Genomic DNA, 12,299 nt, shown 5'->3' on the forward strand with positions numbered 1-12,299 from the left:
ATACTGGGCTAGATGGACCTTTGGTCTGACCCAGTATGGACATTCTTATGTTCTTATTTGTAGCTGTATGTATGCCCATGGATCATAAAGTAGCCATAGAGTACTAGAGTACGCAAAGACTCATATGTGGTTTCTAAGAAGAGTTTACAACTATCTAAGGGGAAGTCCTCCACTGTGTTCTGTATGGCTCAAGGAAAGCTCGAGATATAGAGCCACAATGTCCTGCACATAACCAGTTCCATAGAGATGAACCTGGCAGCAGTGCCAACAGCATCTAAGGATGCTTGATGAGCAGTTGTGGCCACCAATTGGCCCTCTGAGATGATAGACGGGAATTGCTCCCCATGTTCTTGTGGCAAATGGTCAATAAAAGCTATGAATCAGTTATAATTTGTAAAGTTATATTTGGCCATGACAACTTGATAATTCACAATCCTAAACTGCCGAGCTGCTGACGAACAGGACCTTTGCCCAAAGAAACCCAGTCTTTTCTGGTTCTTGTCATATGGGGTAGACTTAGAGAAGCACTGCCTACCTGACTCATTTACCACATCCACCACCAGGGAGCTAGGTGGAGGGTGGAAGAACAAAAAGTCAGAATGCTTAGAGGCAACAGCAAGGGGGGGGGCTCCTAGCTGCAAGTCCCTGCCAGGCTGGGAATGGACAGGACTTGTCCTTTCCTTGCCTTGTAGCTCTCAAGGGGGAGAGGGGAGATCAGGCCCACCTCCGAGAGCCTCCCCCTGCTAAACGAAGCACCAGAGCTAGTAGCAGCCCCGAAGGTTCCTGCAGTTGGAAGAGGCCTGTGGACATGGGTCTGATCTACCCCTGCTGCTAGAAGCCCTCAGCCAGAAAAGGGACCACCATGGTTAAAACACTTTGAAATTTCAGATGTAAACATCTGAAAACATGAAACTGACCATTTTAAAATTCTCTGGCCATGAAACTGATCAAAATGGACTGTGAATTTTGTAGGGCTCTAATCATATTTATTCCTTTCTAGATGCAAGTGACAGGACTGCCTTTTCTGCATTGACAGAAGCGTTCAGTAAATATTCTTGTTCTATATTTGGGGGAAAAGCCAAATGTATTTATATCATGTGATGATGATACAATACTTTCCATTCCAACAGTAACTCAGGAGGATGTTAAACAGCAGCTACTTTTTAAATCAGCAAGTCCGGATAATTTGCATCCAAGATTGTTTTTAAAAAAAAAAAAAAAAAAAAAAAAAAAAGCTGGTCCAGGAGTTCTCTAGAGCCTTAATTTTGATTTTCAGTAAGTCTTGAATACTGGAGAAATTCCAGAGGACTGTAAGAAAGTGAATGTCGTGTCAATAGTTAAAAAGGGAAAGCTGGATGACAAAGGTAATTATAGGCCTGTCAGCCTGACTTTGATCCCAGGCAAAACAATAGAAGGGCTGATCTGGGACTCAAATAGAAAATTAAAAAAGGGTAATATAATTAATGCCAATCAACATGGGTTTACAGAAAATATATCTGGTTTAACTTGATATCTTTTTGGACGAGATTACAGTTTTGGTTGATATTGTTAAGGTAATAGTGTTAATGTAATATACTTAGAGTTTGGTAAGGCATTTAGACTTGGTATCATATGACATTTTGATTAAGAAACTAAAATGATACAGAAATCAACAATGGTACACATTAAATGGATAAAAAACTTGTTAATGGATAGGTCTTCAAATGTAACTGTAACTGGGAAACCACCATCACGCAAATACATTTCTTGTGGGGTCCTAAGGAATGGCTCTTGGCTCTATGTTGTTTAACATTTTTTTTTTAAATGACATAAAACCATCACTGATAAAGTCTGCAGATCACACAGATTGGGGTAGTAGTAAATAATGAAGAGGACAGTTCACTGATATAGAGTACACCGGATCGTTTGGTAAATTGGGAACATGAGAAGAATATGCATTTCAATATGGCCAACTGTAAAGTCATAGATGTAGGAGCCTAGAATGCAGATCATACTCACAGGATGGGGGACTATTCTGGGAAGCAGTGACTTCGAAAAAGATGTAGAGTCATGGTGGGTACTCACATGACTGTAAACTCCCACTTAAACAAACTAGCAAAAAAGGCTAATGTGATCTTTGGATATATAAACAGTGGAATATCAAGGGTTATTTTAATCTCTGAATTTGGCACTGTTGCTACCGCTACTGAAAACTATATCCAGTTCTGGTGTCTACACTTCAAGATATTGAAAAACTGAAGAAGGTTCAGAGGAGAGCCAGAAGAATGATTAAAAGACTGGACAACATGCCTTATAATGACACATTCAAGGAGCTTAATCTATTTAGTTCACTAAAGAGAAGTTATGGCATGACTTGATGACAGTTTTGTAAGTCCACACATGGAGAATAGAAATTTCATAATAGAGGACTCTTCAGTAGAAAAATGTATGACAAGATCCAATGGCTGGAAGTTGAAGTTATACAAATTTAGTCTAGAAAGATGGTGTACATTTTGAACAGTGCAATGGTAATTAACCATTGGAATAACTCATCTGGGGTTGTGGTGGATTCTCCATCACTGTACATTTTTAAATCCAGATTGAATGTTTTTCTAATAGACTAATCTGGTTCCAACAGGTATTAATTCAGGGAAGTCTTATGGCCTGTGTTATGCAAGAGGTGAGACTATCTGAACAATGGGTCTCTTCTGGACTTATAGTACATGAATCGATGTCAAATGTAGGGCATACGTTACTTAATAGTGTTCTTTAAAAATGCAGAATAATGTCATTCAAGGGTTTGAGGGACTTTGTTTTGTTTTATCTTCTTCCAAAAACTCCTCAATAGTATCTAGCCATAACCAAGATTTTTTTTTACCTGACAGATCACATACGACACAGTATCTCCCGCTTTCACCTTTCGGCCTCCTTGAGAGTTTATCCACATGGCAACATGCACATGTGGCAAGCTTTTTTTGTCAGGATAATCCTGAGGATCCTTTGTCAATGCCTAAGAGATCAAAGGAGAAAACAGGTAGGTATCTTTAAAAATAATGCAAATCAAATGCTGGACAAATTACTGCAGTAAAAAACAAGGAAGATTATATAATCGCTGTCTTCATCCCTCTACTGTTCACTACAAAACAATTTTGAAATATGACATTAATATAAAGCATAACATTATAATAAATCTATCTTTTCAGAAATTCAGATTTCTGCATCAGTCTTTCATACTCCCTAATTAACATTATTGCAAAAGCAACCTGGAATTTTATACATTAACTTTCTGAAAAACTAAACACAATAAGAACCCTAACTGGAACCCTAATAAAAGTTCAAACAAGCACAAGGACAGCCAGAATCATTAAAAATTAGATTTAATCAAAGTATGAAATATTATACATAGTGCAAGAATGCAGTGAAAGATTAATTTTTTTTCAGTTTTGAAAATTCTAAAATGTCTAGCACATTTATATTTATTTAACAAACTTTGTAACAGAAGTAGTTTCAGTATTTCTATGGATAAGACTACTAGAATTTTACAATAAATCATTCTTCCTCTATATTCCATAATTACTTCTCATGAAGATAAAGATTTTGAAAAAAAAAATCATCCCCTTTACTACACCTACAACTTCATCAACATAACTTTTAAACTAATATTTAGGTCTAAATATTTCAAAGGCAATAAAACACTGGAGCATGCAGGACTTAAAAAAATGACCTACTTTTTGGTAACTGTTGTTCTTTGAGATGTGCTGCTCATGTCTATTCCATTCTAGGTGTGTGTGCTCCTACATGCACAGTCATCAAAAACTTCTGCCTGAGAGGTACCCATAAGGTCGGCTGTGGCGCCCCCTTGAGTGCCGTGCTCATACATTGGTATATCTGGAGCCACTGGCCCTGCGCCCTCTCAGTTCCTTCTTGTGGGCAACTCCGACAGGAGGGTGGGTAATGGAACAGACATGAGCAACATATCTTGAAGAACAACCATTACAAAAAGGCAGGTAACCATTTTTTCTTCTTCGAGTGCTTGCTCACGTCGATTCTATTCTAGGTGACTCACAAGCAGTGTCAATGGAGATAGGCCCAGAGTTCAAAGTCTTGCAGCGTGCAGCACTGCCCTGCCGAAACCAGCATCATCCCAGGCCTGCAGGGTAAGTGCATAATGGGAGGTAAACGTGTGGACAGATGACCAGGTAGCAGATCTACAGATCTCTTAGATCGGCACCTGAGCCAGGAAGGCTGCTGATGATGCTTGCGCTCTAGTTGAGTGTGCCTTGACTAGTGCTGGTGGAGGCATTTTTGCCAGCTCATAGTGGTAGCAGATGCAGGCAATGATCCAGGACCAAATCCTTTGAGCAGACACTAGGTGACCTTTCATCCTGTCTGCCACTGCAACAAACAGCTGCACTGACTTGCAAAATGGCTTTGTCCTGTGGACATACAAGGCCAGTGCCCTCCTGACATTCCTCTTCCAATTTATGAGGCTTCGGGAAGAAGACCGGCAAATATATGTCCTGGCTGGTATGAAACTGGGAAACTACGTTGGGCAGGAACACTGGGTGAGGACACAGTTGGACCGTATCCTTGTAGAATACCGTATACAGAAGTTCTGAAGAAGATCTCAGATACCCTGCAGGCAGATGTTACCACAAACAGGAACGAAACCTTCCAGGAAAGAAGGAGAAGAAAGGAAGAAGCCAGAGGTTCAAAGGAAGGCCCTACGAGCCCTGACAGCACAAGATTCAAGTCCCAAGGACAGACGGGGTCCCGCATGTGAGGGTAGAGATGCTCCAGACCTTTCAAAAACTGGGCCGTCATGTCGTGAATGAAGGCTGAAATGCCTTGGAATGGAGGATGGAAAGCTGAAACAATGGCCAGGTGGATCCTGATCGATGGCAGGGACAAGACCTGGAGCTTGAGGTGCAGAAGATAATCTAGGGTCACCTGCAGTGAGGCCTGCTAGGCCTGGATACATCGTTCCAAAGCCCAGTACGTGAACCTTTTCTACTTGGCCAGGTTAAGTAACTCTGGTGGAGGGCTCTCTCCTACCAAACAAGACCTGTTGAACCTGGGCCAAGCATTCCTGCTCTTCCATGCAGTAACTATGCTGTCAAGTGCAACGTCGCCAGATTTAGGTGCAGAAGACTGCTGTGATTCTGGGACAGCAGGTCTGGCCAGAGACATAGCTGCAGCAGGGCAGCTACCAAATGGTCCAGCAGTGTGCCGAACTAGTGATGGTGAGACCACTCGGAGGTTATCAAGATAACCTTCACCCTGTAGTGTTTGATATTCATAAGGATTCTGTGGAGCAATGGCACTGGTGAGAAGGCGTACATGAGGGCCCCTGATCATGGGAGCTGGAAAGCATCTGACGGGGAACCTTTTCCATCTCGACTGAACAGAACACGTAGCATTTCCTGTTCTGACAGGACGTGAACAAGTCCACTTGCGGAGTCCCCCACTTTCAGAAGATCATACTGATCACCTCCGGATGGAGAGACTACTTGTGATGAGATGAGAAGGTCCTGCTGAGGCGATCTGCAAACACATTCCTGGTCCCGGGCAGATACGCGGCTACTAGATTAATGGTCTCCTGCACACAAAAATCCCAAAGGCGGAGAGTTTCTTGGCAAAGAGCTGACGACCTGGCTCCGCCCTGCCTGTTAACGTAAAAATTGCAACAGTACTGTCCATGAGGACTTGCACCACCTTGCCCTTCAGGTGGGGCAAGAAAGCCTGGCAGACCAGGTGAACCGCCTTGAGATCCCTGATGTTGATACGGAAGGCCAAATCATCTCGCAGCCAGTGGCCTTGCATGCTGAGCTCACAGACGTGGGCTCCCCAGTCCTGGTCCCATGCATCGGATGGGGCTGTGAAGCAAACTCTCTGTAACACCAATCGGGGGTTCATCCAGGGACAACAGGATGTGACCCGGCACCTTGACCACCTGCTCTAGGTCATGCCTGTTGGGGATGTAAACCAATGCCAGCCATGCTTGCAGAGACCGGAGATGGAGCCAGGCATGATTGATTACGTATGTATAGGAGACCATGTGGCCCAACAACCGCAAGGAGCAGTGAGCCATGGTGAGCCGACGGTTCTTCACATGAGAGATCAGGTCCAACATGGCCTGAAAACACACCTCCGGAAGGAAGGCTCTGGGTCACGTTAAGCAGAGAACTGTACCAACAAACGCAATTCGTTGGGCTGGCTTTAAGGTGGATTTTTTTTTCTCTTTCATCAACAAGCTCAGGAACGCACCAGATCGAGGCTTCTCTGTACTTGTTCCCGAGATCTGCCCTTGATGAGCCAATTTTCGAGATATGGGAAGACCTGGACCTCGTGATGTCTCAGGTAAGCAGCCACTAGTGCCATACATTTTGTGAAGACCCTTAGGGCTGATGAGAGGCCAAAGGCGAGTGCTGTGAATCTGAAATGATGTCTGCCCACTATGAAATGGAGGAAACATCTGTGACCTCAGAATACAGAAATATGGAAATAAATGTTCTTCAGGTCAAGGGTGGTGTACCAGTCTCCCAGATCCAGGGATGGGATGGAGGCGGCCAGGGAGACCAGGTGAAACTTCAACTTCTTGAGAGACTTACTGAGGTGTCACAGGTTCAGAATAGATCTGAGGCCCCCTTTTGCTTACGGGATCAAGAAATAACGGGAGTAGGACCCCTTCCCTGTCATGTCCCGAGGGACCTCCTCCACCGCCACCAGGTGCAGGAGGTTTTTGACTTCTTGAATGAGGAGTTGCCCATGAGAAGAGTCCCTGAAGAGGGACAGGAAACAGGGTGTATGTGGGAAAAAGGGGCAGCTGAAAACTGCAGGGAGTAGCCTTGTGCGCTTGTTATTGGTCGTGCAGCCAAGGTGGCGCTGAGTATGTCGACGCAGCCTCAGGTGTCCAATCGCACCAGTGGAGTCTGGGCAAGGGGCTGAACTGCCCTTATGTGACGAAGGAATCCCCTTCTAGTGACCATGGTAGGGTTATCGACGCCTAAGTCTGCCTGCTGACGATCGCCACTGGAGACCAGTGCCTGGAGTGAGAAGATCGGTGCCAGTATTGAGGAAAGTGGCGCTGGTGCTGGGGGATCAGAGACATGACAGGGAGCACTCCCACTGGGCAGGTAACTGAGATCTGAACTGGGAGGAAGATGGTGGGAGAGTGAACGGTGCTGGTAGTACTGAGACCAGCACCTCCCTGTAGGCGATCTACACAGACAGCAGGGACCACGACTGCAGTGCCAGTGATCCAGAGTGAGCCACAGAGGATCTGGACTGTGATTCTGGGGATTTGTGGCATGGAGATGGAAAGCACTATCTTGGCTCCAGGGATGAGCAGTTCTCCACTGCCCCCCGAGGGGTCTCAATGGCTGGCTTGTCCTCATGGGGAGCCTTTGCCGTTTCCTGTGGCATGTGCTGTGTCGGCAGCATGGGCGGAGGCCTCTGCTCTCTCGGTGCCAGCAGAGCTTGGGAAGGTATTGGCGCCATCAGGGGATTGGGTCTCATACCGCTCCTCGGAGTTGGTGGTGGACCTTTTAAGAGGCTAAGGACCCTGACTGGGGAGGTGTGCACACATGGCTCCAGAGTGGCCAGGAAGCCTGAACTGGGTCCCCTGCCTGATGACCCATGGCCCTTCTTGCCTGGAGCCAGGGAGCCGTGCTTCCTAGTTTTCTTTTCGGGCACCAGCGATGGGGATTGGTGCCAGGCAGAGTCCGGTGCTGGACTGCACACTGAGGTCGAGGTACTAGGTGAGTCTTGGCAGGATGGCTCAGAAGCCAGGCAAAGGACAGACTCCATGAGGAGAGCCTGCAAAAAAATATCCCACTCCTTTTGAGTCCTAGGCTGAAATTTTTTGCAAATACAGCACTTGTCCTTCACGTGTGATTCCCCCAAGCACTTGAGGCAGCTGCTATGCAGGTCACTTACAAGCATAGGTCTGTTGTAGTTCATGCAGGGCTTAAACCCGGGAGACCAGGGCATGCCCCACCTGGGGCCAAGTCCCCGCTGGGACTATAACTTCTAACTACACTTAACACTAACTACTATAAACAAACTATTTACAAGGCCCTAAGACTCAAAGTCAGTAGAAACAAAACCGCTATCTCTTGCAATGCAAGGAAAGGTGCTCTGACTAACCACCACAGGCGATGATAAGGAACTGAGAGGGCATAGGGCCAGTGGCACCTGATACACCAACACATGAGCGCGGCACTGCCGATCCTACCGATACCGCTAAGGCAAAAATCTTTGATGACTGCGCACGTGAGTGTGCACACACCTAGAATGGAATCGACATGAGCAAGCACTCGAAGAAGAATAGCAGATATCTCTAATGGCATTCATTTTTAACAGAAAACTGGTTTGAAATGGTTATAGTCACACTGATCCTTAAGAAAAGACAAATGAGGTAATAAAGGAACAGCTCTTAATGAACCACAAAACAGCTGACTCCACAAGCGCTGACATGAAAGTATATGATTTTCATTACGACTTTGTTTATATCTTCTTGAGGACCAGAGAGTTGCCCAGCAGAGATGGGGCACTATTATATTGTGACAAAGCTGGGAGAGAAGAGACTTTTCATAAGTCTTCAATGGAAGACAGAAGCTTTGTTAAGAAAGAAAAAAGTGTGTTTGTGGTTCCCAAAAAGGAAGGGAGGAAAAGAACACTCTGCAGCACTCCTGACAGCTAAGGCAGAACATTCTGGCACACATTCATGGGCAAGTCCTAGAAGGGGCATCAGAATTAATTTCAGCTCCAGTTTCTGTGCCTTAGAGAAGGAGAACCCAACAACTTGTACTGGACTTCTGAACATACTCTATAGTGAAAATAACTTTTTGATTCTTTTCCATTGTACTCTTCAGTCTATGTTCCATGTTTAAAATAATTAAAGTAATGGCCTGGGAGACAATGTTCTCAGCTGTGGCAAAGAAAGTACATTCTATTATTCTATTCTTGAAGCAGGGCCTCACAGACCAAAAAACCAAAACAAAAACAAATCAGATTTGAGACTCTAAAGAGGTGAGGGAGACACACTAGGATCCTCATTCAGCAAGGTACTTCAGCACGTGCCTAACTTTAAACACAAATAGTCCCACTGCCTTTCTTACTCAGATTGTAAGCTCTTTCGGGCTGGGACCATCTTTTTGTTGGGTGTGTGTACAGCACCTAGCACAGTGGGGTCCTGGTCCATGGCTGAGGCTCCTAGGGAATATCACAATAGAAATTATAACAGGACTACTCATAGGCTTCAAGTCAGGCATATTGCTTAAGTCTCTTGCTGAACTGGGGCCCCAAGTGCTAGTGCCAGGGAAAATGAAAGAGTGGCCAGCACGTGTCTCGGGCCACGCCGCTTCCCGCAGCCCCCATTGGCCTGGAGCAGCGAACCGCAGCCAGTGTGAGCCGCAATCAGCTGAACCTGCGGTGACGGCAGGTAAACAATCCGGCCCGGACCATCATGAGCTTTCCCTGAACAAGCGCCGGCCCGACTTTGAGAAATACTGTACTACAGCATCTTTAACTACAAAAGTCTTGCAAAATAGTTTTAGGGGCGGGGAAAGAAATCTGAAAATCTTAGCAGCAGCTGATGAGTGATATCATTTACCTTGTTGATTTCAAATTGACTTATTGGGACTCTGTCATTTATCACATTTTCTCCAATTTCTATTAGTCGTCTTTGAATGTTTTCCACGATTGTGTCTCGGGACTGGTCAGAAAGAATCTGACCAATTACATAGCTGTAAAGTAGTAGAAGCAAACAAAACTTTCTTTAAAATACAGAGGGTATCTTAGTATTTAAAAAACACCATAGTAAATATGTGCATATCCCTCTTTTTGTTACCTCTAAAAGCTACAAACAGAGGATAAAAGTTTACTTCAAAATTGTTAACACTTTTCCCATAATCTCTCACGTTTTAATTATTTTATTAGGATACTTCAAATTTCAATTATTTAATCTTGAAACCATTTTAAATGATGGACCCAATGCATTTCTAATGTCCCTGTCCCCCCAGTAGTGTTTTTGACATTTACTAATCCACAACAGGTATCCAAACTGAGAGAAAATTTGAATCTGAAATCTGCTTACTAACTTCCTGCCTATTTCTGGAAAAATGTATACAGAGGGTCTGCCAGCTGCAGTGCTTAGTCACTGAAGAACTCTGACAAACATCTGTATTGCTTTAATTACTAATACATTCATAACTTGGGGCAATGTGTTTCTATTATGATTAATCTTTTCTTAGAAAATACAACAGTTAAGAATAGTAAGCAAGTGTGTAGTGTATATTTACAGATGAAGAGGCATCAATTTCTGGGTACATTTGGAGCCATACTGTATTGACACTAATATTTTCCATGAAGCTGTATGCAATACAAATTGACTCAGCCATAAGATGACCATCTCTCTGCCCAGTTAAAAGTATTCTTGCTTTAGTACGAATTGTATAATCTCTGTAAAAGCTGAGCGCAAGAGAGGCTCCATATAATGCTGCATATAGTAAATGCCAATAAATCAAATAACAAAAGAGTTCTTCGGGACCGTGACCACATCTTCTATTTTGAGTGCTTCTACAAGCTTAATATGTATTAACAACTCTTTAAAGCTGTAATTTGCTAAGGCGTAGTATCAAACTCCCTACGCCTCCTTCAAAATTCCCAACCTAAGAACCCTAATCAATGACAAAACATGCGAGTATACATACATTTCTCACAATTCCTGAATTCAGGTTTATTGTGCTATATATCTAATTGCTTCAGCGGAAATGCAAATTTAAGATTTACAAGAAAGTGAGACCAATAGACAGTAAAAATAGAGCTTTAAGTAAATACACATAATCTGTTACTGGCTTAAAATCTTTCCGCATTTTGACAGGCTGTTCTGAGTCCTTTTAAAAATTAGGTAAAGCACTTTCTGTACTTAACACAGGAGTTAGAGTCAGTTTAAAGACTTGAATGGGCCACTAGATGATTTCGTCTGACCTCCTATATATCACAGGCCACCAGCACTACCCAGCGCCCACACACCAAACCCAACAACTGAAATTAGGTGATGGCGCTCAGGAGAGTATATCATTACAGGTCACAAGAGAGGAAAAGAAGGGACTAAAGTGCACCAATGCCCAAGGCCACTGCAATGGCAGGGAACTGATTAAGATATACCCAGGTAATCTCAGCAAGTGACCTGCACCCCATGCTGCAGAAGAAGATGAAAAAACCCCAAGGTCACTGGCACTGCCAATCTGATTTAAGGAAAAAATCCTTCCTAACTTCACATATGGCAATCACTTGGAACTTGAACACTTGGCCATAAACAATAGCAACATTTTTCCTGTGAGAGGGACATTAGCAACATCCAGCAGCTCACATGTTAATGAAGATTGTGTATTTTTCAAGAGTTACACATGAGATGAAAATAGTCAATATTAAAAGCAAAACTCACTTTCCAGTTTCTTTTGCAAGGTCACACCAGTCTCTTCGGACTATGTCCAATCCTTTCAATTCCTGTTTGGTAACATATTTCCCATCTCCTGTTGGCTCCACCGTCAGAGCAGCATACTTCTTCTTCTTTAACAGTAGCAGGGACTTGAAGACCCCATCAATATCAATCTCCAACAATTTGTACAGCTTGTTCACTTCACTTTTAATCTGTGATACATCATCATCATCATCATCAACCCAAATGCAACATCTCAGTAATTATGAACACACATTACTTTCAACAATACATGCATCGGGCTGAAGCTGCATAGCAGTCATACTCTATGTTGTGTGCTTATATCAACATTTTATAGACTGGACAGATGTCTTCAGTATAGTAGTACTTCTTAACTACCATTACAGTTAAGGTTATGACATTATTTCCACCATGGAGTATGTTTTCCAGGGATTTACAATTTGGTGTGATGAGCAGTACAGACCTTTCAGGATTCTAAAAAGGGTCCTCTCATAGTTATGGTTCCACCTCAGCCCAATTTCTAACTCAAAAACAGGCAATGTCTGCCTGAGCAGAGAAAACTTTGAACCCAGAGAAGCAGAGCACTGAGGAAGAAAGGGGACGGAAACAGGAGCAGCTGAACCTAATGACTAGGAGCAGATATTAAGAAGTCCAATTCCAGGTAGAAGGTGGCTACTGTGCTATAGCTGCCTTCCTGGACAAGCTGGGGGTGGGTGGGGAAGGTGTGTCAAAATAAATGTTTGTGAATATTGGGAGGAACTGAGTGAGCAGCCCATGCTTGGCTGTTTTTGTGTGTGTTGCTTTTCTAAATAAATAAAATATACTGGGTACTGGCTTTCACAGAATCACCTGA

General features: G+C 43.7%; 1 protein-coding gene across 3 annotated transcripts in view; it reads right to left on the bottom strand.

Annotated features, from left to right (window-relative positions):
• POLA1 (DNA polymerase alpha 1, catalytic subunit) overlaps positions 1-12,299 on the bottom strand; it is a 366,980-nt gene that overhangs the window by 204,468 nt on the left and 150,213 nt on the right. For all 3 annotated transcript variants that reach the window (XM_050936466.1, XM_050936467.1, XM_050936465.1), the window contains 3 exons: positions 11,432-11,637; positions 9,596-9,728; positions 2,858-2,989 (listed from right to left, as the gene is read on the bottom strand). In XM_050936466.1, coding sequence (XP_050792423.1) covers positions 2,858-2,989; positions 9,596-9,728; positions 11,432-11,637 — 471 coding nt within the window. The remainder of the gene's footprint in view (positions 1-2,857; positions 2,990-9,595; positions 9,729-11,431; positions 11,638-12,299) is intronic.

The sequence above is a fragment of the Gopherus flavomarginatus genome, chromosome 1, assembly GCF_025201925.1.
Source record: "Gopherus flavomarginatus isolate rGopFla2 chromosome 1, rGopFla2.mat.asm, whole genome shotgun sequence".
NCBI lineage: Eukaryota > Metazoa > Chordata > Testudines > Testudinidae > Gopherus > Gopherus flavomarginatus.